Source organism: Urocampus carinirostris, chromosome 3 (genome assembly GCF_059441175.1).
Source record: "Urocampus carinirostris isolate Australia breed hairy pipefish chromosome 3, RoL_Ucar_1.0, whole genome shotgun sequence".
NCBI lineage: Eukaryota > Metazoa > Chordata > Actinopteri > Syngnathiformes > Syngnathidae > Urocampus > Urocampus carinirostris.
The window spans coordinates 57,134,148-57,160,362 of NC_142351.1; the positions used below are offsets into that span (position 1 = coordinate 57,134,148).

The 26,215-nt window shown below is 41.1% G+C and overlaps 1 protein-coding gene across 2 annotated transcripts in view; it reads left to right on the plus strand.

Moving 5' to 3' along the window:
* The first annotated feature begins 6,814 nt into the window (after positions 1-6,814).
* Positions 6,815-26,215, plus strand: part of LOC148370226 (fibronectin type III domain-containing protein 4-like) — a 44,050-nt gene continuing 24,649 nt past the window's right edge. Inside the window, exons 1-3 of one of the 2 annotated variants that reach the window (XM_088332626.1) lie at positions 6,815-7,396; positions 22,530-22,645; positions 24,843-24,902. In XM_088332626.1, coding sequence (XP_088188752.1) covers positions 7,324-7,396; positions 22,530-22,645; positions 24,843-24,902 — 249 coding nt within the window. In that variant the 5' untranslated portion in view covers positions 6,815-7,323. The remainder of the gene's footprint in view (positions 7,397-22,529; positions 22,646-24,842; positions 24,903-26,215) is intronic. The other variant, XM_088332627.1, reaches the window with a different exon arrangement.

Sequence of the window (26,215 nt, forward strand, 5' to 3'; positions counted from 1 at the left end):
CTTGCTAGTGAATACAGCATGGCTAAATCTACTATCAGTACGATAGTAAAGAATAAGGAGGCTGTGAAATCGGGTGATGCGCCATAAGCAAGCAACTGCCGCAAGTTTTGGAAGAGATTGAAAAACTTCCGATGATTTTTCTCTCCCCACCGGGTCCACCACAAAGGTAAGAAATCTTATTCATAATTTTTTTTTTATTTTTACACATTCACGAATGTATGATTAGCCTGGGTTAGCTTCATGTTTACGGTCATGGTAAACATTCAGGGGTGTTGGAACGGATTCAAACGATTTTACATTACTTTTAATGGGAAAAACGATTTTCGGTGATCGACCAAATCGGTTTTCGAACAGGGTTCTGGAATGGATCATGGTCGAAAACCGAGGTTCCACTGTATATATATATATATATATATATATATATATATATATATATATATATATATATATATATATATATATATATATATATATATATATATATATATATTTATAAATGTGTGTGTCTGTGTGTGTACACCAGTGCCAGACTGTAGATTTTTGCTAGGTTTTCAGCTCCAGTATGAATTAGTTGTATTATCTACATGAACTCGGACTAGGGTGGTGGAGAAGTGATCTGGACCACTGCCGCGCAACCGGTTCTCTGGGTCTGACGGCCCCCGTTCCTGAGCGCTGTCTGCTTGGGGAGCCGGCAACGCGTAGTGCGCAAAGGGGGTGGGGGGAAGAGGCGACACATAAAGCCTGTTTTAAATCTAAGTCAAACAAGACTATGTAAACAGAGACAAAGAAGAACAATGACGGGTGGATAATTTAAAAAGTCAGCAAAAGATAAGCTCGACTTTACACAAACATATCAATTGACATTTTTGGCATCACCCGAGCTGAAATTTGGTCAGGCTTGAGTTCGGGTTTAAGAGTTTACCTGTAGGCTGAGAGTGGCAGACAAAACATATTCCCGCTTGCGAAAGGCTTGCTTGCTTTAGGGTTGACCAACCTTTCAGCGGACAGGTTTCTTGAAGAGTGATGTTACGGTCATGGCCTTCAAGATTTTTTGTGGAGGCCTCTGGGTAAATTTCTGAGCCTTGTAATAACTAATGGATGATGTGTGTTTAATTAAATTCTTAAATATGAAACCACACATTTGGAAGCAGCGAATTCATGGATAAGCAATGAAAAGAAGCCGACAGAGAGTTTGAAATGATTTCATAAGTATGTATGGATAAGATATAGTTAACATCTTAAGATAACAAGATTTTTTAGGCCAGCAGAGAAGGCCTTGTCAACTGATAAATACACACAATAGAATACAATCGTCTTTATTGTCATTGATAACAACATAGTTTACAACAAGTTAAGACATAACATTCCATAATAAACGTGTAATAAATGACAAAGAGACAATGTGTGTTACTTTTTGCCATCATTCAATCAAACAATATTGTTTTTAAAAATAAGTCATATAAACATGCATTTTAAAAAAAAGTATATATATATATATATATATATATATATATATATATATATATATATATATATATATATATATATATATATATATATATATATATATATATATATATATATATATATATATATATATATATATATATATATATATATATATATATATATTTGTATCTGGTCTGGACGGCCGCCAACCAAAAGTGACTTACCTCACGGCCACAGCTTTGCAGCAGCAGCGGCTACAGCCGACGCCATATGTGGAGCTCGTTGTTTGGTCGACGCATGGCTGCCTCCCCTAATTAGCACAGAATAAAACAAATCAAATTTGGCCCTGGTGTTTTGAGATCCCCCTCTGAGTTGAGAAAAGGATTTGCTCTGAAATACGCAACTCCAAAAAAAAAGAAAAGGGAAGAAAGGGTGGATGTCTTGTCAGGCTCATTTTGCTCTTATCTTTTAAGAATGAATATGCGTGTTTTTCAGTTAATGAGGCATGACACCTTCTTTTTTGTTTAAAAAATGAGATATATTTCGTTTTCATTAACTTTTCTTCCCTTCATCCTTTTGTCCTTTTCCTCCTTCCTTCTTTCTTTCTTTCCTTCGTTTATTCATTCAACCTTTCATTCATTCAACCATTTATTTTACAGCTTTTTTCCTCATGAGGGTCACAGGGTTGATGGACTCCATCCCAGCTTACTTTGGGCAGAGGGCTGGGGACATATTTGGAACAAAACCTCTCCAATATAAGAGAAAATGCAAATAAAAATGGCATGTGCATCTTTCTCAGCACTCCTCTTTTCAATCTGGACCAAGCACCCCCCTGCAGTTCCTTTTTTGCTTTGTCTGATGCAAATCTTTTTTGGCCTCAAATTCTATAAATACGCAAATATTGCTGAATATAAATGTAAAAATGTCACAACTCGAATTAGGTAGCTTTTATCAACCGTGCCCGCACTGCATGCGTGCGTCGCGCTGTAACGGTAACAAGACTCGTTGTGAAGTCGCTTGACTCACGCAGGAGCCTCGCATTTACATCACCAAAGGTCGGATCAGCTTGCGTAGGTTACCAGCGCCTCCTGGTGGATGATTTCCGACAACAGCAACAACGTTTCAATTTCATGAAATGTTTATTCAAGGTATTGTTGGATACATTAATCAAAACATGACACACACAAAAAAAAAAAAACTAATGCTGAGAGTGAGCATGGCCAAATATGGTCACCTTACGCCCCCTCCCCTAAGGAAATTTGACAGATCTATTTCTGCCAACCTTTGCTTAAAGGTTTGCACCGTATTTGCACTAATAACCCGGTCAGGCAAAAATTTCAAAATTTTTGGTATCCTGAAAGAAATAAAGTTTCCATGCAAGTTGCTGGTAGGTCTAGGCACCCGTAACTTATATCTGTGACCACGTAAACCATCAACACGACAGAACTCAAAAAAATTGATCAAAAGGCACATCGATCATTCCATGCAGTACTTTGTACACAAAAATTAAATCAAATCGAATTCTACGGAGCTCCAAAAAGTCCAAGTTCAGTGTTTGTAGTCTTTCCGGATATGACAAGTTGTGCATCCCATGTATCTGCTTCGTATACCGACGTTGAACTCCTTCCAGTAGGTTAATGTCCTTGAGTAAGTAAGGGTTCCACACAACGCTATTATATTCTAACCCGGGTCTAACATAAACGCAAAACATTCGAACTAAGAATGCTGGGTTCTTGTTGTAAAAGTGTCTGTAAATGTTTGATGTTTTATTGGCTTTGTTGGTTTTTTGGCGATATGCGTGATAAACTTTAAGTTTGAAGTAAGAGTGACACCCAGATCCTTATGTTCAGTAACAACATGCAAATCATGATCATTAATGTTATACAGCGGAACAAAACCATGAAAAAACGACTGTGCTAAGCATTTAAGAGATGACAGTTGCAGTTGCCACTGTTCGGACCAAAGAAAAACTGATTTAATGTCATTTTGGAGAGAATCATGATGCTGCATTTGTTCGATTGTTTTGGGAGTCGGAATATTGTCGACATGGGATCAAGATAAACTTCACAAATTTTGCATGCAGTGCAAAAACCGATTCGAGTGAAATCTCTTAATTTCTTTGAGTTCACCAAGAAACGTTTGCTACAGGTACATGGGAAATCTCTTTAAAGGGACATTGCGTATAATTCAGCTCTTCAAAATTGCAAACAAAATCATGAATTAAATAATAATGATCATTATAATAATAATAATAACCATTTGAATATCAGGCAAAAATGCATGAAATATATAGACATGCATTTACTGAAATACTTGTAGGTCATGAAATTGGTTCCTTTTTTACATAACATGAGGCTCACTTATGTTGCATGGGGGGCTTCAAACCCCTGGTCGAGTCACCTATAACATACAGGTTCCAGACAACACCCAGCTCATAGGAACCATGTGATGAGAAAAAAACTTTGGGACGTGATTTCCCTTGCCCAGATGCATATTCCTGGGGGCCCCCTCTGGAGCCAGGCCTGGAGCTGGCTTCCGCTGGCAAGTGCCTGGTAAACCAAGCCTTCGCTCACTGCGTCTGGCTGGGCTTAGTCCATAGGGACAGCCTGAGTCCCCCATCCCATCGGCTCACCAACACTTTGTGGGGCCAAAGGGGTCGGATGCCTAGAGAGCCAGGTGGCAGAGGCAGTGACTTTCTGTTTCATCGGATTTGCGGCCAAATGCTTTGTACACTCGGATGAAGAGATGGGTGGAGCTGTCAACTGATCATCGTTGTGGTGAGTTGGCTCCGATGATGAGGGAAGATGACGGACAGACCTGGAAGACCCAAGCAAGATGTGAGGGTCTGTTGGGAATGGCTAGTAAATTCTCTTGTCAGAATGAGTCTCCATTCTTACTTCCAGCAGAACTTCACGCTTGTCCCGAGAGAGACAGGGTACATCGGGCACGAGTGGACACTGTTTGATTAGCGCTGTGGCCAGGTAGTCGCTGCCTGCAAACCTCATACCCGTTTAGTGATCACTGGCGGTAAGGGATTCCATCCAGCTGAAGAAGGAGTCTTGTCGGGCCTTTCTGGCCTGTGGGACTCCGGAAGGTGCGTGCAGGTATCTGCTGACCGTGCAAAATTTGCCTTTGGTCTGCATTGCTGTCAGTAAGTCGGAGTTGTTTCCAGTGGGAGTTGGACTCTGCCAAGGTTGCCTTTTGTCACTGTTTCTGTTCATAACTTTTATAGTCAGAATTTCTTGGTGCAGCTGTGGCGCTGAATGTGGCCTCAGCATCACATCTCTGCGTTTTACTGATGATGTGGTGCTGTTGGCTTCCACAGGGTGTGATCTTCAGCTCTCACTGGAGCGATTCATGGCAGAGTGTGAAGCGGCTGGGATGAAGATCAGCACCTCAAATCTATGGCCATCTATTGATAAGAAAGAAAATAACACTCTGCTAAACACTGCAAGACAGAATCAATGTTCTTTATTGTCAGGCTTTAGGAAAATTATTATCACGAAAAAAATCAAACAAAAATCGTGCTTTATGGTCACTTTGAGTCTCTGTAGTTGGTGTTATTGTAGCACTCATTTTCTGTTGCACTATGCAATAGAGCAACATCTAAAAATATTACACAGTGTTCCTTTAAGACCATCATGCATTCAGAGGAAAAATTTATTCACTTGAAATCTGTTAATTCCTTTGAGTTTAAAGATTTCCTGCTGGTATACGTAAAATATCTCCAAGGCAGTATTTCTTAACTCGTGGGTTGCGGACCCGTTTTTAGTGGGTCTTTGCATTAGCAAAACAATACTAAGAAGAAGAAAAAACACCGGGTCAATTACACTTTTTAACAGTAGATGACAATGATGCCCTGCTTTATTCTCTTCTTCAGTCTCAGTCAATTGGCGCCTTTGAGAGGGACCACATCTCATTTTATTGTGATTTTGTAGTTTTGTTTAACTCATATGCCTATTATAACGGGTCCCGAGAGAATGGTAAGGAGAAGTAAAAGTAGAAAACTGTGTCAATAACACTCCAGTCGATAATGGATATTTTCCCAAAATACGAAAATGGTGTCTGCCATTGAAGCGCTGCTAGAAGGTACAGTGAATGGTTTGAAAACGTTATATTTTCAGGCTTTTTTACTCCCTGATTAAAATTGTTTACGCTTTATTTTTAAAGCTGCTTTATGGGGTCCCTTTTAGGCAGAGTTGTCATGATTGCTGATTCGGGGCACCTGCGACTGCCCCGTTGGCGCCAACAGCCCTGGTCGCTCATTGGTTCCCTGACTCTTTTTAAACCCCCGGCTTCCAAGAGGAAGCTGTCAGACCATCCTGTGAACCTACGCTTTCAGCTAGGCAAGCTCTGTACCTTCCGACAATCTCCTGCCCTGTTTTCTCCTGCCTGATACCTGTTGCCGACCTGTTTCTGGACCCGTTTCTGCCTTGCTCCTCCACCGCCCATCAACCTGTTTTCCCGCTCCCTACGACTACTCTCGCTCGACACGAGTGCCACTTCTGCGTTCCCGCCATCAGCTACCCGTGACCGACGATCATCGGATCGTGGAAGCAAGCACTGCTCTCTTTCTCAATAAAACTGAGTAAAACGAACGCTATTGGGTCCTGTCTCCGTTTCTGGCTTGTCACAAATGTAGATTTGCGAATGTATAGTTATTTTGTTAGTTTTTTTTTTTAATTAAAGGGAATGTATTATACTGTTTTTGCTTTCAATCTCTTCATTAAATGAATTAGAAGTAAAACAATTTTCTGGATTCGGGTCGTAACCTGCAATTAGGGTAGGGTGGTCGGACCTGAAGTCAGACCAATTGAGAACCAAAACACACCAAAGACAAAATTACCATCCATATAACCATTTTCCTTACCAGGGTCCCACGGAAAGCAATCATTTCTTTATTATCATGAAATCTTTATTCCTCAAGTCAAGACCCTCATAGTGTTCCCTTTGACGAATTCTGCTCATTATCATAGTCAAGGGATATTTTAAAGTTGCCTAAATGTTGTGCAGAGTGTAACAAGGGCATTTAATTCCCCTCAAATGCTCAACAAGGTTAAGCTCCTGCAAGAAACACACTTGAGATCATTTTTATTTTCCAGTCAAGACTCAACCATCGATAAACGTCGACCAATTATCCTTCTTATCCCCGCTCGCAACAAATCAATAGCTCAGGAGGACTTTTTATTTATTTTTTAATATATTGTGCTGCAGACCTGCGGGTGTTTACAAACAAGACGGGAATGGAGGAGGGGGTGTGAGTCACCCGGGTCATTATAAATTATTCATACCGCCCTCCTGCCTTCAGAATGCATTTTTGTGGAGGCTACAATTTATCTTGACAAACAACCGAATGTGGACCTCGACGATTTTTTTGGGGGGGTGATGGCTGAATAAAAGCTCTCTGATGGCATCCATCATCCGCTGCTTGAGTGCCCACGCTGACGTGTGCGCGCACAAACACCCGCACGCCTCCCGCCCATTCATCCAGCTTGCATCCTCCATCATCCGCATACATTTCCTTTAAAGTGTCACATCCGAAGCAGCCATGTGCCAGAAGCATCCTCGTCTTCTCGCTGAATCGAATCCTCTGCTCTTTCCTACACCGAGATCCGATTTTTAACGCCAACACACTGCAATTCTATTTTTAGCCGCGCCGCTTATCAGCGCGAAGCTCCAACTACCTGTTAGCGTTTAAAACAGAGAAAGAGACGCAGAAAAAGCAAAAATAAGAAGAAATATTTGAGCACAAGAGGAAACGAGATCGAAATTGTATGCCTTTTTATCTTAGTGGTGACCTTGAGAAAAAAAAACGTCCTTGACAGTGTTGGAAGTTGCGCGTTGAGGAGTCCGCGCAAACACCCACGGAAGGTGATGATCGCCTACTTTTACCTGGAGATCCTTCTTCTCGTCATGTTGATGATGGGATGCATCTCTGTGGATGGAAGTAAGTGAAAACTGAAATGACAGTGTCAGAAATTGTTTTAGGAGATTGCAATGTGCTATGTGAAAAAGAGAGAACCAAACACTGAGCCCGCTTTCGCATCAACAGTTTGGTGTGTAGACGTTTGTTCTGTGTTGGGTGGAGGTTGTGATTTTTCACCCTGTGAAAATAACCTCATGTTTATTTTGTCTTTTTGCATGAGTTGAACAATATTTAAACAATATCAAAATAGAAAAATCCAAACCTATCCAATAAGGGTAGGGGGATACTGGGATTTTTTGGGCAAAGATCCAATCGAAGTAAATACAGGGTAATTTATTGAAAACGATTCGATACCGATACTTTTTTTCTTCATAATCTCATTATCAATAATCAATTGTCTTTTTTGTAACGTTGATCAAATCTTCCTAAAATTGTCTATTTTTGTCATTAAAGGGATTGTCCGTAGCTTCAAAATTTTGTCATTTTTGGCAGAAATCCTCTTTGCTGTTCCTTTGGTTTGGGAAATTCTTAGAAGCGCTTTTTTAGGTGTTTGGATTACCATTTTGACCGTATTTCAAACAATCCTTCTCTTACTTTCACCATTTTCATCGTACACAAAAAGAAAACCGAGAGTCCACTTTTAATGTTCTATCTAATACGTTTTTATTCTGTTTGTATTACTTCTTATAATCAGATGCACCTTATAGTCAATAAAATACAGTTCATTGGACAATATTTGGAAAATAAGATTAATAATGCAAATAAAGTGTAACCGCAATTGGACCAAATTTTAAAGTTATAATATTGTATAATCCTACGACATACTAACAACATGTATATAGTGACAGTTAAACAGTTTGAATTTTGAGATGATAGTATTGATCCGATCCAAGAACTCGCTCAGTATCAAGCATAGACATTTGGATGTATTTCTGTCGAGTTCTAATTTCTCGTCGCCATCATGTGAAAAAAAACATCTCCATTTTGTTCTCATTTTAATGACTTTTGTGCCTCAATGGAATATTCGATCGCTATTTTTTGTCATTTGGAAAAAAAATGCTTTTACACATGCACATTCTAAGAAAATGCAAAAATAAAGGTTCATCTCTATTTTGCCATTATGGCGTGAAATTTCACAGCATGACTTGATATTTGATTGCAAAAAACAACACGGTGAACATGTCGACTGTCATTGCATACAATGTTTTTCACAAAGTTGATATCAATGACAATACGGACAAATACAATTCAATTGAATTCAAATTTCAATACAATACAGCTCACATGGAATACGCTCCTCCGCTGTCGTGGGTGTTGGATTTAAAACTCGGCGCGGGATTTAAAAAAACTCTACACACCCTTCTTCAAAGGCCGTCCTTTAGTGATTTAAACAAGTCATAAATGTTTTACATGACTTCAATAACGTGGTCGCTACAGCTCAATAACAAAATCGCAGAAATGAAAGAAACAATAAGCCGTAAATGACGTGCAACTGCTATTATGGGTGAGCATCGAATATTCAGGTTTTTGCTCGCTAGTCAGGGAAATGCACAAATGTTTATTTGTGAGAATTTAGGTTTGCAGTGTTTTAAGGATGCTTCTTCTTTGGTACGAATGTATCCTTTATGCTTGGGTAAGTGGAAAAACAGCTGTTGTAAAGCTGTCAAAGCCGAATCGATCACGTTCCAAAAGCCGCATCTCTCGCTGAGCATGCCGCTAACCTGTTTCATTAGCTGCAGTGCAGCTCTACAGGTTCCATTCATCCATCCATCATTATCTGCTCCGCTTATCCTCAGTAGGGTCGTGGGGGTGCCGGAGCCCATCCCAGCAATCATCGGGCAGTGGGCAGGGGACACCCCGAACTGGTTGCTTGCCAGTCACAGGGCACCATTCATCCAGTCAGCCTTAAATTTACCCGACAGTCTATCCAACTTCAGATTCCGGCATAATAGTTAATTCATAATGATTTTGGTTTTCGTAATATGTCGGAAATGATGGAAAAATGTTCACTGTTAATAAGACTTACCGAATCATTGTTTTAAGTTCCACTTGGCATTTTTATAATTTACTTTTACTTTTTTTAAGTAAAAAAGTAAAGGCCACATGTGTGAACTAGATTTCAAAAGAATATATTACATTTAGCAGTTGAGAGGTCCTCTGCCCGCTGCCCGGAGATAGCTGAGCTGGGTTCCAGCATGCCCGCGACCCTGCTGAGGATAAGCGGTGCAGATAATGTATTGATGGCTAGACAGATGGATAATTTGCTTCTAAAATGTATTTGCAATCGCTAGATTAGATGTTAATTTTTTAAAACCATGCACAGAGGCTATCAGTACCCCGAGGCTTCACGCTAAGCAGGAAAAGGGAGGCCAAAGGATGGTAAGCGTCAATGCCAGAGTCCAAAATGAAACATGGAAATTTCAAGATCCAAGAAATGGCCCAAAAGAAAAACCTGCTGAGTAGGGCTGTGTATTGATTGGGTTTTAGCGATTCAGATTCCTAATCGATCCCTGCTTATCGATCCTATTCCTTATCGATTCCCCTATCGATTTTCACTGCGGATAAATAGGTACTATGTGACTACAGATATAGTACCATTTTTTTTATTAATATAAAAAATAATTGAAAGATAGGCTGGACTGGCTGTGCCTGCGGCTGCACACTGGCTACCTGCCGCCTGATTCTGACAGCCGATCAGGTCACATCAATTACATGGATAAAAGATGTATTCAGAAGTGACAGCTGGATACACACAGGGGCACTAAATTAACCTCATGTCACGACTAAAAACTTAGCTCACGTAGCGAGCTAACTGTTAGCACGCTACATAGGTTGTGTAGAATGTGGCTATACTGTCCTGCTGTCTTTGAAACGCCTCAAACACGGTGGATTTGAGTTGAATACCATGTTGCCCAGCCAGGTGTTTAAGCATGTTGGTAGTGTTACCCTCCTTTTTGGCAAGAATGGCATATTCCTGCATTGTCTTTTGGAGTGAAATACAGCCACACCTTTGACCGTTTACTGCGAGGCGGCGACATCGCTGCAGCTGATGTGATTGGTCAAGCAGCGACACCAAATAGCATGTGGAACGACGTCACCTGACCCTGCATTGAGTTGCGTTCGTTTGCTATGTTATCACCGCAGCTTGGGCAGGATCGAAACTGGAACCAAAATGTTTTACCACCGATTCCAAGGAATCGGTTAACTGCGGAACAGGTTCCAAAATAGAAGCGGTTATCGATGCAAAGCCCTTCTGCTGAGTGAATGTATCAGCCAGCAGAACCCTGATGAGAGTGTAGAGGAGGACATCTTAGAGGGTCAAGACCCTACATGGAATGTACCACCGCCAAATAGAGGTGGCAGAAATGAAGAAACCCTACCAATGGCTGAAAATGCAGGATCATGGCAGCACAAGTACTAGCCAGAAGCACAAGAGGCATAGAGGAAAAGATCTACCACAATGGATCAGACCCAAGATGCATTTTGCACAAAGACGCCCCTGGAATAGTCAAGCACATTTTTACAGGGTGAAAGCTGCTAGCTGGATCAGCAGTAGCTCAGGGGGTAGAGCGCTCGTCTTGGGCTCAAGGGATCCCAGTTCGAATCCCGGCTCGTCCGTGTTACATGGCGAAGTGTCCTTGGGTAAGACACTGAACCCCTAATACCCCCAATAAGCAGGTTAGCGCCTTACATGGCTGCAAGGCCGCTATTGGGAAATGTGAAGCACGAGGTAAAGCGCTTTGGGAAGTCATTGACTTGAAAAGCGCTATATAAAATGCAGATCATTTCATTTCATTTCATTTCATTTCATTTCATAGAGAGGCACAACCAAGTAGCTGGGATAGTATACAGGAGTATCGACAACCAGTATGGTATAGACCCACCCAAATCCTGACGGTCCATACCACAGAAGGTCGCTAAGAACAACAGGGCTGTAGGATCCTGTAAGATTTCAGCCTCCGTAATCACAAGTATCCCCTGGCTTACCAATCGGACTTAGAATTGATGGACAAAGAGCAGAAGAGGGCGGTGATAATGGATATGGTAATCGAAGGAGGAATGAACACGAGAAACAATGGTTGAAAGACCAGCAAAATTGAAAGGTCAAGGTCAGCCTGGTCCCTGTGGTAGAAGGGGGACTTGGGGTAGTAACCCCCGAACTCTGAGAAGGGGGGACATCTTAAGCCTCAGTGCAGAAGAGTGCAGTCCTGGGAACAGCTTAAGTACTGTGCAGAACTTCCCGAGGATGACAAAGATTCCACCCCATCAGGAGGGAGATCTTTTTTTAATGGAATTTTTATGATTTAATTTACAATTTCTTTAATATTTTTTTTTTGCTCTTAACTTTTTTTGAGAATCATTTTTAAAAAATATATTACTTTAAAATAGCTAAATTATCTGGACTTTTTCTTCTAATCCCCGAGACTTTTGACATCGTATCAGATACGATTCTCTGGTCTTTCTACCACTCCCCTCCCTTGAGAAGCTCCTACCGATTTTAATAAAAATGTCCAGCCTTTTCAAATTTACACAACAACAAAAATGTGATGCAGGAAAACATCTGAAACGGACTCCTGACGAACTCGCTGTCAGCTGTCAAGCACTTCATAAAAATCCAATCTCATTCTTTGATATAGCGTAGCTACATCAGCATGCACAGTTTTCATTGTTTTTACGACAAGAGGGGCACGCGCATTCATCCATCAGAGGCGGCCATTAGCCAGATGAGGCTGTCCGAGGCCATCAGCAAAATGTTTGTTCCCCGCGATTTAGCGGCGGACCGCACAAAAACTCCCAAAATGCTTGTATCTGTTTTTCCGTGCCAGGAGAAAAGAAGTTTTCTTCATTGTGACTTGAAAGGAATATGCTAGTTTAGGATACGTTTTCAGGGGGACAAAATGTTTGTGACATATAAGCATCAACTGAAAAAACTCTGTGATTCTGGTCTCAGACATCCCATAGTGATCTGCAATTGTCTGACCAAAAAAAGGGATTTTTCTTTGGGAGATTTCTGCATTAAAAATCCCCTCCCGGTCCGTCATTTAGGTTAGACCGCTGTGATTGAACAGAATAATGATCTGAATAGAACAGGGGTCTCAAACTGAATTGAGTTGAGGGCTGTTGAAGTGAGGGACCGGGTGAGGTTGGGCCAAATGGGGTTTTCCACAAAAAGAGCGCTGATAACATCATTCTGCTGTTCGTAAAGGGACAGTGTTTTATAAATGGCCAGGCGCCAACGCTTCCCTTTCTCTTTTTTTTTTTCTTGTACAGCGGCTCAAAAGGGGCTCTGGCTGGTCTTCGCTCCCTGGCAAAATGGGCGCAAAGAATGCCATCACCCTATTGGTCAGCTGAGAAAAATCATGACAGAGCCCACAAAGGGAATCAATTCAAGTTGTGTGTAGTCACACTCTCAATAAAGACATTGATTTGTCTTCTTTGCCTTTGACAATATCCATCCATCCATCCATCCATTATCTGCACCGCTTATCCTCAGTAGGATCGCGGGGGTGCTGGAGCCCATCCCAGCTATCTTCGGGCAGTGGGCAGGGGACACCCTGAACTGGTTGCCAGCCAATCGCAGGGCACACAGGCACAGACAATTCGCTCGCTCATTGATACCTAGGGACAATTTGGACAGGCCAATTAACCTGACATGCATGTTTTTGGAATTTGGGAGGAGACCTGATTGCACGTAGGAAACCTGAGTGCCCGGAGGAAACCCACGCAAGCATGGGGAGAACATGCAAACTCCACACAGGAGGTTTGATCTCACAACCTCAGAACTGTGCCGCACACGCGCTAACCACTGTGCCGCCGTACTGCGTCGCCGTACTGCGCCGCCGTACTGCGCCGCCGTACTGCGCCGCCGTACTGCGCCGCCGTACTGCGCCGCTGTACTGCGCCCTTTGACAATATTCCAAACATATTTTGCATTGAGATTAGACGCGGCACTCTATAATAAACATGTAGCATAATAAAGACTTATACGAGAAAAATTAGATCAATGAATGTTAGGATAGGCAAACACATTTCTCATTCTTTCTTTCTCTTTCCCTTTTTCATTTCTTTTTTTTCTTTCTCACTTTCTCTCTTAATTTCTCTTTTTCTCTTTTTCTTTCTTTCTCTTTTTCCTTTCTTTCTTTTTTCTTTCTCTCTTTCTTTCTTTCTCTCTTTGTTTCTTTCTTTCTTTCTTTCTTTCTTTCTTTCTTTCTTTCTTTCTTTCTTTCTGATTTGCCCCCTCTCTCTCTCTTTCTTTTTTTCTTTCATTCTTGTTTTCCCCTTGACTATTGAATTAGCTCATGTTTGCTATTAAGACCTTTACAAATTAGAACTGAGCATGAATAATTTGTAATTTTGGCTACAAGATCCACCTGGCTGTTTAGATAACGTCTCATCAATCGATATGAGAGCTTTTTTTTCATTTTACCCCGACGACATTTCCATATCTTTCTTTTCCAATATTGATTTAATCTCTTAAGTTATTCATATTTTTCTTGGTCCCATGCTTCCAAAAGCAATGTAAATTGAATTATTCCACCATCTTTCTGTGCTCTTAATCAATACATCTGTCGAGTGACTTATTCTATTATGTTTGTCTTTTTTATTATTGGAGTCAAAGTAAATTTGTAATAACTAATTATAGAGGTTAGACGAATCGGTGCACTCATATTAATTTTTTCGATTTTCAGTTGAAGGGACTGGAAGCACTAAAACAATTCAGCCGGAAAAAGTAGCAAATAATTAAAGTACAGTAAAGTTTTGAAAGTAAATTATTGTCTGCAGATTTTTTTTATTTTATATGATAATCAAAAAGGATATTTCAAAGTATTATTTTGAGAATTATTTCAAGTTATCTGATAAATAAAATTTTAAAAATGACCTCTTGGTACCCGTCCTTGTTAGCTTAGCTGTTTCTAAGCATTATGTTATTAATTTTAAGAAAAGAAAGAAACAACTTGAACATGTGCTAAAGTACAAAAAAATGCTGAAATATAGTTTCAAGAAACATTAATAATATTGCAAAAAAAAAAAAAAACAATAATATGCCACTTCAGATAATTGTATTTATTTTAAATGAACCTCTTATGGGACAATGCATGGCAGGGGCATTCTTGACCCTGAGTCAAGTCAAACCTGACTGCTTTCCCCCTGGCTAAAAATGATTTCCCTTATTTTACCAGGGGAAAATGTTAAAGGATATATACTATTAAGCATGTAAGACAGGATAAATGATAAGAAAATAATAAGTATTTTTCGATTTTAGTGAGGCAGACCCAAGCGCAGACACACTAGTTGAATGACAAAAGTTTGATTGGGGGTGAAAGGAATTACAAAAGGTGTTCATGGAATGGAGGAAAAAATGAGCACCAAAAACACAATCCGGATATCACCCATGGTTGAAAAAGTTCAGGACATCCTAAATAAATTGACTACAGGTACCCCAGGCAGGAGATCAAGGACTTCAAGGGCAAACAACTTTCCAACATCTTTTGCTGTCCGCAAAGTCCTTAAGTACCATGTTACTGATCAGAGTCAAGTGCGTGTCATGAGGAACAAGTGTAGGGTGCTCTAGTTTTTCTGCCAGAGATGGCGACAGGCAAAGAAAAAACAGTAAACTAAAACAGATGAATTAAAATTAAGAAAACGTACTTGCTCATTGCAAAATTTGTATTATTTTGCATGACAGTTTTCCTTCAAAAAGATCCAAAGGAAATTAAAAATACAAATTATATAGTAAAATCCTGTATGAGGATGAATACGCAAGTACTGATACCAGAGACTGGTACCTATGTAATCCATTATCTCTATCAGTGACCGGTTGAGTTGAATATCAGTGTTAAAAAACAGTCAATTAGGAATATAAAAATATATAATTGAACAAGTATACAATTCAGTAAAAAACAGTACAACAATAATAATAAGAAAATAAAACGTAAGTGCTACACACAGATAAGAATATTTTCTTTCCAGTGAGAGTTGCAGTAATAGGGCAATAAAGGCTCAGAGAAAGTCTCTTTCCTTGAGCTGTCACCACGCTACAAGAGCACATAAGACTGAAAATATAGACATATCTCGCCTGTGTTAGGGTTAGGGTTAGGGTAGGGTAGGGTAGGGTAGGGTAGGGTAGGGTAGGGTTAGGGTTAGGGTTACGGTTACGGTTAGGGTAGGGTTAGGGTTAGGGTTAGGGTTAGGTTAGGAAGCAATCTTTCTTTCTCAAGGTCCCCCAAAATTGGAGGCCCTTGAGAAAGTAAGTCTTTGCACTGGCCATTCAGGAAACTGGAGCGTTTCTTGTCTTACCTGCGTTTGTTTAGTCCATCTGGAAAGAGAGTGTTGAGTTTTATTATCCAGTGTTTTTCTGCCTTGCGTCTTTCTTCTTGCGTCCAATTGCTGTTTGTTTGTAGGCCCCATATTTCTAGTGCCTGTAGTCCATGTTGTATGAAGTGGGCTACAAGGTGTGTGTTAGTTTCCCTACTGTTCCTGATGTTGTAAATGTGTTGTGCTAATCTACATCTGATTGAATTTCCTGTCTCTCCTAGGTTAGGGTTAGGGTTAGGGTTAGGGTTGGGTCTTGGGATCACTACTAGACCATGATTTTCAGAGCGAAGGCTCCGGACCTGAACATAGAGGGAAATTATATCTGAAAGATATGAGAGAGCAAGTCCATGCATGCATTTGTACAGTACCAACAGAACCTTAAAACCACATCCTAAGCTAACTGGGAGCCAATGCAAGTTAGCTAAAATCAGGTTAATGTGATCAAACTTTCTTGTCTTAGTTAAAAGCCTCGCTGCAGCATTTTGTACCAACTGAAGGTTCTTGATTTTGGACTTCGGGAGACCGGAGAGTAGTGCATTACAGTAATCGAGACGGGAGGTAACAAACGCATGAATTATAATCTGCGCATCCGACTGAGACAGCGTAGGGCAAATTTTAGCAATGTTGCAAAGATGGAAAAAAGCTGTTTTAGTAATATTCTTAATGTGTGTTTGAAGGGACAGATCGGGGTCAAATATAACACCTAAATGTTTGACTGAGTCACACAGGGTGATATTACATTTGTCAATTTTCAGAGCAGTTTTTGAGAACAAATTACTGCATTTAGATGGACAAATGAAGACAATTTGTATTCTTATTCAGTTGTTTTTAAGTAGGCAATACAAATAGGAGTAGAAATAAAACGTTCTTCCATTCAGGGGTGTCAATGGATGGAGGGCCAAATGAAAAATGTCAAACATCGGAATTGAGCATTAAGCCCAGCAGTGTGAATATACATGGCCACACCTAACTGCACGATTGGGCGCGCCGCACAATTCTGAAGAAAATCCGAGAAAATACGGTAATCAAGTTACTAGCTTTAATTCAAGTTAATAAAACTGTCTCTAATACGTTTGTTTTTAATTTAGCATGTTAAGCCAGCCATGAATTACGATGTTTTCTTAAATAACCAAAAAAACACACTTTGAAAAACATATGAGCAATCTACAAATCTGTCCTTTCAAAAATAATATTTTAAAAATAAATGTCTCCTTTTGTCCGGCCTGTCCGACATCCCGTGACAAACTTTCTTCATTGTCATCCTGGTAGGGGGGTTACCTAATGTGGGGTCCCTCCTCAAGGTTTCTTTATTAACTCAGTTTAAGGTTTTGAGTTTTTCTTTACCCTCATGTAGGTCTTGAATCACAGGGTGGTGTTGTCTGTAGTTAGCAATAATCTGTGGTCTGTGCAGCCCTTTGAGACTCCTTGTGATAAAGGGCTGTACAAATAAACTTGACTAGGTATCGTACAAATAAAAAACTACTCAACGATTACTTGTGTATGACACAATATTGTGTCACAATTATCTCAGGGGTTGTAGAACACCTTCTCACGGGGCCACATCTGCCCCCTGGGCCTTGACCCTGACTTTGATGTGTGCTTAAATTGGTTTATTTAAACCTCACAAAAGTTGACACCTCAAAATGTCCGATTCCTGTCTCGTACCTCCAAACATCTTCCGTCAAGGCGACAAGGATGTAGTGCAAACTTGTAAATAACATCTATCATTTGAATGAAGCATCATAATCATAAGTGGCACAGCAAACAAGCCGAAGCGTTTTAAAAAAAGACGAGCTCGTATAAACTCTGGCTGAGAGTCTCGAATCCGCTTGTTGATTGTTTTCCAGGCTTTGTAATTACTAGGACAAAAATGATGAATGTCCACTTGCTTGTGATACTTCGGGCTCTCTTTTATAAATTCAACGAGAAGCCTTAAATCAAACATGGCACAAGTGCAGAAATGAAATATTGCAAGAATTCAGTGGAACGTCTGCTATCTAAAACTACTGGCTGTAAGTCAACTGTCAGTAAAACTTGGATTGTCAGATTAACAGTCCTCTTTGTTCCTGTTATGTCACGCTAATGTGACGTTCAAGACCTTATCGTGCATGAGGACATAAAAAGATAAAGTGTGACTGAGTGGATGATTATACATTTCTTTTAACCTCTACTAGCATAATGGCAGGGTTGCTGCTGGGTATTCTACCGAGGTGAGGTTATTGGGCCACGGTTTGTTGAAAGGGGAGCCACTAGGGAGAGCCAAAGAGCCACATGCAGCTACACAGCTGCCTGTACAAAAAACGTTGATGGCTTTTGCTATTAATTTTTTGGTGGCGCATTGACATGAAACCTAACTGATAACCATTGCAAAGGCTTAAAGTACGACTGTTTACATTTTTATGAAAAATTGTACAGCCATTTTGAAGCCTTTAAGCCAAATACCCATGCAAACATACACAGATCGGAATTTTTAAAGTAGTTTTAGTCATGTTTTTAGGGTCTCCAGTCACCAGTTTCTAGGTTAGAAAATGAGTGTGTTTCAGAAGCCACTGACACTGTGGACCATAATATCTTACTAGAACGGTTGGAAAAATGGATTGGTCTCACAGGAACCGTCCTCTCATGTTTCAGACCCTACCTTTCAGATAGGACACACTGTGTTAAATATGGTGAAATGACATCTGAGCACTTTAGTGTTACCTGTGGTGTTCCGCAGGGTTCAGTACTTGGCCCCCTTCTTTTCAGCATTTACATGCTTCAATTAGGTGATATCATTCGCAAGTATAATATCAGTTTTCATTGCTACGCAGATGAAACTCAATCTATCTTCCGATAGAGGAATATGCCACACTAAACTGTGGAAATTTGGAGGTCTGTCTCACTAAGATTAAAGAATGGATGTCACTCAACTTCTTGCACCTTAGCTCTGAAAAGACCGAAATGTTAGTTATTGGTCCATCTAAATGCCGTGACCTGTTCTCAAAAATGGCTCTGAACATTGAGAAATGTAATATCACCCAGAGTGACTCAGTAAAAAATTTAGGTGTCATATTTGACCCTGATCGGTCCTTTTAAACACACGTTAAGAATATTACTAGAACAGCTTTTTTCCATCTTCGCAGCATTGCTAAAATTCGCCCTATGCTGTCTCACTCGGATGCGGAAATCATAATTCATGCGTTTGTTACCTCCTGTGTCGATTACTGTAATGCACTACTCAGCGGTCTCCCGAGGTCCAAAATCAAGAGCCTTCAGCTGGTACAAAATGCTGCAGCCAGGCTTTTAACTAAGACAAGAAAGGTTGATCACATTACCCTGATTTTAGCTAACCCGCATTGGCTCCCTGTTAGCTTAAGATGTGATTTTAAGGTTCTGTGTATTATTTGCCCTCATGTAGGTTTTAGATCAAGGGATGGTGTCATAATAATCTGTGGTTTGCAATAATCTGTGGTCTGTGCAGCCCTTTGAGACTTTTTGTGATTAAGGGCTATACAAGTAAACATGACTTCACTTGACAAAGGGAATGTATGGATATGGGTGCATATAATGTTTGTTATGAAGTTGGATAAACTATATCTATATATTTTTGGTTGTCTGGACTGAGTTAGATCCTGGGTCTAAATTGCCTGGCTAACAAAGGTTAATAATGTAAATTTGTAACACAACATGTAAGTTAAGTACTGTCGCAATATAAAAATGTGTCACTTGATATATAGCAGGGGTGGGCAACATACAGTGCATCCGGAAAGTATTCACAGCGCTTCACTTTTTCCACATTTTGTTATGTTACAGCCTCATTCCAAATTGTATTAATTTAATCTCTTATCTCAAAATTCTACACAAAATACTCCATTATGACAATGTGAAAACGTTTTTTTTTTTACTTTTTTTGAATGTATTAAAAATAGAAAACTAAGAAATCACATTTACATAAGTATTCACAGCCTTTGCCATGAAGCTCAAAATTGACCTCAGGTGCATCTTTTTTCCACTGATCATCCTTGAGATCTTTCTACAGCTTAATTGGAGTCCACCTGCAGTAAATTCAGTTGATTGGACATGATTTGGAAAGGCACACACCTGTCTAAATGAGGTCCCACAGTTGAGTGTGCTTGTCAGAGCACAAACACCAAGCATGAAGTCAAAATAACTGTCTGTAGACCAGCAAGACAGGATTGTCTTGAGGCACAAATCTGGGGAAGGATACAGAAAAAATTCTGCTGCTTTGAAGGTCCCAATGAGCACAGTGGCCTCCATTATTCGTAAATGGAAGACATTTGTAACCACTAGGACTCTTCCTAGACTGGCCGGCCTTCTAAACTGAGCGATCGAGGAAGAAGGGCCTTAGTCAGGGAGGTGACCAAGAACCCCATGGTCACTCTGTCAGAGCTCCAGCGTTCCTTTGTGGAGAGAGGAGAGCTTTCCAGAAGGACAACCATCTCTGCAGAAATCCACCAAACAGGCCTGTATGGTGAGTGGCCAGACAAAAGCCACTCCTTAGTAAAAGGAACATGGAAGCCTGTCTGGAATTTGCCAAAAAGCACCTGAATGACTCTCAGACCATGAGAAACAAAATTCTCTGGTCTGATGAGACAAAGATTGAACTCTTTGGTGTGAATGCCAGGCGCCATGTTTGAAGGAAACCAGGCACCGCTCATCACCAGGCCAATACCATCCCTACAGTGAAGCATGGTGGTGGCACCATCATGCTGTGGGGATGTTTTTCAGCAGCAGGAACTGGCAGACTAGTCAGGATAGAAGGAAAAATGAATGAAATGAAATGAAATGATCTGCATTTATATAGCGCTTTTCAAGTCAATGACTTCCCAAAGCGCTTTACATTGTGCTTCACATTTCCCAATAGCGGCCGTGATCTGTGCAGCCATGTAAGGCGCCAACCTGCTTATTGGGGGTATTGGGGTTTCAGTGTCTTACCCAAGGACACTTCGGCATGTAACACGGACAAGCCAGGATTCGAACTGGGATCCCTTAATCCTAAAACGATCGCTCTACCTCCTGAGCCACTGCCGCCCCGAATGCAGCAATATATAGAGATATCCTGGATGAAAACCTGCTCCAGAGCGCTCTTAACCTCAGGCTGGGGCGAAGGTTCATTTTTCAGCAGGACAATGTCCCAAAGCACACAGCCAAGATCTCAAAAGATTGGCTTCAGAACCACTCCGTGAATGTCCTGGAGTGGCCCAGCCAGAGTCCAGACTTGAATCCGATCGGACATATCTGGAGAGATCTTAAAATGGCTGCGCACAAACATCTCCCATTCAACCTGATTGAGCTTGAGACTTATTGCAAAGAAGAATGGGCAAAACTGCCTAAAGATAGGTGTGCTAAACTTGTGGGATCATATTCAAAAAGACTTGAGGCTGTATTTGCTGCCAAAGGTGGATCAACAAAGTATTAAGCAAAGGCTGTGAATACTTATGTAAATGTGATTTCTTAGTTTTCTATTCTTAATAAATTCAAAAAAAGGAAAAAAAAACGTTTTCACATTGTCATAATGGAGTATTTTGTGTAGAATTTTGAGACAAGAGATTAAATTAATACAATTTGGAATGAGGCTGTAACATAAAAAAATGTGGAAAAAGTGAAGCGCTGTGAATATTTTCCGGATGCACTGTACACCCCAGGGGCCACATACAAATATAATGCTAATATAGTGGTGGGCCGTGAGGGCCTGCAAGTTTTTTTCAGCTGGCCCAAAAAATATCTGAGTCATCCATCCATCCATCATCTGCACCACTTTTCCTCACTAGGGTCGGCGGGGTGCTGAAGCCCATCCCAGCTATCTTCGAGCAGTGAACAGGGGACACCCTGAACTGTTTGCCAGGCAATTTCAAGGCACACAGAGACAGACAACTATTCACAGGCTCACCAGGGACAGTTATGAGTCAACAACTAACCAGCTAATGCAAGAGGAAACCTGGAGTTCCCGGAGAAAACCCACACAGGCACGGAGAAAACATGCAAACAGGGAGGGAGAGTGGTAGCTGGTGCTGAACCCATGACCTCAGACCAATGCCGCAGAAGCTCTAACTTAGCCGCCATGCTGGCCATCTGAATTGTGACGTTTATTATATTTTGGCCATCAATGCTTATTAAAAAAAATCATTATTGCCTGTCCGCACGGCAGAGCAGTGGTTAGTGCGTGTGCCGCACAGTTCTGAGGTCATGAGATCGAACCTCCTTGTGTGGAGTTTGCATGTTCTCCCCTTGCTTGTGTGGGTTTCCTCCGGGCGGGCCGGTTCCTCCCACATTCCAAAACATGCATGTCAGGTTAATTGGCCGGTTCAAATTGTCTCCTTGTGTGATTGAGCGAGTGAGTCTCTTTGTGCCCTGCGACTGGTTGGCAACCAGTTCAGGGTCTCCCCTGCCCACTGCCAGAAGACAACTGTGATGGGCTCCAGCACCCCCGCGACAGTACTGATGAGAAGAGGTGCAGATAATGGATGAATGGATTATTGCCTGTCAGCTTCCTTTCATTGCTTCTATCTAGTTACACAGCCTCCAGATGTGTGTTTTTATATTCAAGCAATTTACCAATCACTTTTCCGCCATTACTTGGTGCTAGGCTCAGAAACCTACCCAGGCGCCTTCAGGATGATATTTGTAGGCTTTGGCCATACAATCCGTTCTGTGGTGTTCCTTCCCTCCCTGAACCCTGCCTGTATAAAGGATGATCATTTTGATTATTAATTTTATTTTTTTAGTTAAGAAACAAGCTCAAAAATATCAACCCATTTATCTTTCTATTGCAATCTCTTTGTCCCAGATTACATTCACACTCACCTAATATTTTGTATGTAATTTACTATGGCGACAGCTGTGCCAGCAGCCCCAGTGAACGTGTCGGTGACCCAGCTCCGAGCCAACTCGGCCAGAGTGACCTGGAACGTTCCTGTCGGAGACACCGTCATTGGATACGCTATCTCGCAGCAGGTATGCCTTTTCACACTTTGTTAGAATAATTGATTTTCGATTTTAGAACAACTTCTACGCACACTGGTGTTGTGAACCTTCCTTTGATTTATTGACCACTTGTCAAGGTCGGACGCCGTTTCTTGCTAAGCAAACAAAATGAGGGATAATCGTTCTTACACACCTCGTTTATCTCAATCAGTCCGTAATTATAGTCAACTTTGTCTGTTCTCATTCCTGATGAGTTGACGGCAAAGACACAAAGGAAAAGACCCGGTGAGCCTTGCTCAGCTGTAGATGAGCAATAGCAATGGCTTGTATAAAAAATATACTGTAATCCCTCGCTATTTAGAACTTTGTATTTATTTTGCGGGGGGCCATCAGAGCTTATTTTTGTTGTGCCTGGCAGCTTTCTTTTGCCGATCTGTCCACCAAAAAGTGAACTGCACTCGTGAAGCTGCAATCATAAGTCTCTGATTGCATATTGCTGCAAGCAGGGCTTGGCAGAAGGCACTTTGTTTGGGAGGAATGGGGGTCTGGCCCGCCTTAAATGAAATGCACTGTGTTGCCGTGACCCATTATCCCTGGTCGACTATTGCTGAAAACAGGGGTCGGCAGAATGTTTTGTTGGGAGTTTGGGCCTCTAAAGTGTGTCATTCTTGCCCCTGCCAAAATGAACTGCACTGTGTGGCTGTGATTCATTATCCCCAGTTGACTATTTCTGTGAGCAGGGGGTGAGAGAGCACATTTTTGTCATTAGTTCCGGCACGGTTGAAGAGTAACGCAATACATTTAACGGCTACCTAATCAGGAGACAAAAAAAAAAAACATAATTGTATTCCGTTACTGTTACATAAAAAAAGATACATTCAAATTACAGTTACTTTTAGTTAAAATAAGGATTACTTCGCAGGATTTTTTTTTAATAACTATACTTTGGGAAACTTAATGGACGAATGGTGTCATAATTTCATCAACTGACCCGAGAGAGACAGAGAGGGATTAGGTTTACACAAGACATGTGCGGCCGTATTTATTGTGAAGATTGAACAAACCGACACCTTATCCACCACTGCATGTTTGCTGCAGGTAAAAGCACTTCTCTTTTTGTATTTGATTTCTCCTTCAATGTAGCACTCATTTTGTTGAATTGGTGTGAGGGTGCTAGCGTGTGCTGACTATTCATATTCGTTTTGACTATTCCTTGGAACAAAAAATCAACTAAAGAATAAACTTTGCTATTATAATGTAAAACACTTTGAATGAAAACCACAGGAATCACAATCTAAATGTTTTATTTGCGAACAAACCGGCTATGACTAATTCAGACCTACTCTCTTGGGAACTGTTAAGACAATCACAACACATAAAACAATGCTAAATTAAAATCTGTGAACCATCATGACTGTGAAAGGATGAACCATGTTATAGCGAGGGATTTTACTGTATCATCACAGTTTATCAAAAACAAGGGAGTAGGAGCTGGGACAGGGGCAGAGGTACAGTAGCCAAAAAATGCAATCCACTAAAAGTACTATTACTTCAAGTTAATATGGCTCAAAAAGAAGTAAAAAGTAGTCATCCAAATAATTACTTGACGGAAAATAAACAAGTACTTGTGGAAAAACTACTCACTCACAACTTTAGCTATGTCTTTATTTTTGTTTTTTTTTAAACTACCATTCTATCAGATTATCAAATCATTAAATTCCACCCAATCAACAGTAAATTACATTTAATTTAACATTTAATTTAAAAAATACATTGAAATAATCAAGGTCAATTTAAGTACTGTATTCCAGTGCACAATGTTTTGCCTCGTCATTACTGGAGAGAAGTTGCAAGGTATTAATTAAAGCATGAAAAGATGTTCCCTCAACCACCCAAAATTGTTGTATGGCCTCACACACAAAATTTAGCACCAGTTTTTGTCATGATTACTGGTGCGGGGCACCTGGGTGTGCTCCTTTGGCGCCAACAGCCGCGGACGCTGATTGGCTGCTTCCTCTGGTTTAAACCCCCGCCTTACTGTCAACATTTGTCGGATCGTCTGTGAACCTTAGCTACATGCAAGGCCAGCTCTTTTGACTCCTGACTCTATCCTGCCCTGTTTTCCGTCCGATTCCCGTTGCCTACCTTTTTCTGAACCCGTCTCCGTTTTTGCTCCATTGACCTGTTTTTTCCTTGCTCTCGACGTTGCCTTCGCTCGACATGGAAGTGCCACTTCCGCATTCCAAGCGATCTGCTACCCGTGACCGACGATCACCGGACCGTGGGTGTAAGCCCTTTTCTCATTCTAAATAAAGCTGAGTAAAACAAAGGCAATTGGGTCCCATCTCCGTTCCTGGTTCGTGATAGTTTGTCAAGTGTTGCTTGTGTTACTTTCATATACAGTATATTTAGATTCATTTCACACCAACTAAAATATTTCAGGTCTTTTATTGTTTTAATATTAATGATTTTGGCATAAAGCTCATGAAAACCCTAAATCTCTTTTGGGTTTTCTTGCTACAGGTGAAAAAATTGCATATCATAAAAAGGTGCTCCAAACGTGCCACAGACCTAATTATCCGAGTCAACGAGTTAAGTCTACAAACCTGCAAATGATTCCTGAGGCGGTTCAAAACTCCCAGCCTGGTTCATTACTCAAAACCGCAATCATGGGTAAGACTGCTGACCTGACTGCGGTCCAGAAGGCCACCATTGACACAAAAATAAATCTCTGAGCGAATAGGCGGTTACCCGAGAGCTGTATCAAGGCACCTTAGTGAGAGTCTTTGAAGACAAAAGTGTGGCAGAAAACGCTGCACAACCCGAAGATGTGACCGGATCCTGAGGGAAATTGTGGAGAACAGCCAATTCCAGACCTTGGTGGACCTGAGGAAGCATTGGACTGAATCTGAACTAGAAGCATCCAGAGCTACAGTGCACAGGTCTGTGCAGGAAATGTGCTACAGGTGCCGCATTCCCCAGGTCAAGCCACTTTTGAACCAGACCTGGGTGACAGAGAGGCAACACTGGACTGTTGCTCAGTGGAGCAAAGTACTTTTTTCGGATCAAAGCAATACTTGCATGTCCTCCAGAAATCAAGGCGCCAGAGTCCGAAAGTAAGACTGGGCAGAAAGAAATGCCGAAATGCCCTAAGTCCAGTGTCAAGTATTCACAACCAGACATGGTCTGGGGCACCATGCCAGCTGCTGATGTTGGTGCACTGGGTTTTAACAAGGGCAGGGTCAATGCAGCTTGCCATCAGGAGATTTTGAAGCACCTTTTACTTCCATCAGTTAAAAAACTTTATGGAGATGAAGATTTTATTTTTTTAGCATGACCTGGCACCTGCTCACAGTGCCAAAGCCACTGGTAAATGGTTAACTGACCATGGTGTTACTGTGCTCAATTGACCTGCCAACTCTCTTAACATGAACCCTACAGAGAACCTGTGGGATAATGTAAAGATGAAATTGAGTTACACCAGAAGCATTCTGGGCCTCCATAACGCCTCAGCAGTGCCACAGGCTGATTGCCTCCATGGCGCGGCGCATTTAAGCAGTATTTCTGCAAAAGGATTCCCGACCAAGTATTGAGTGCACA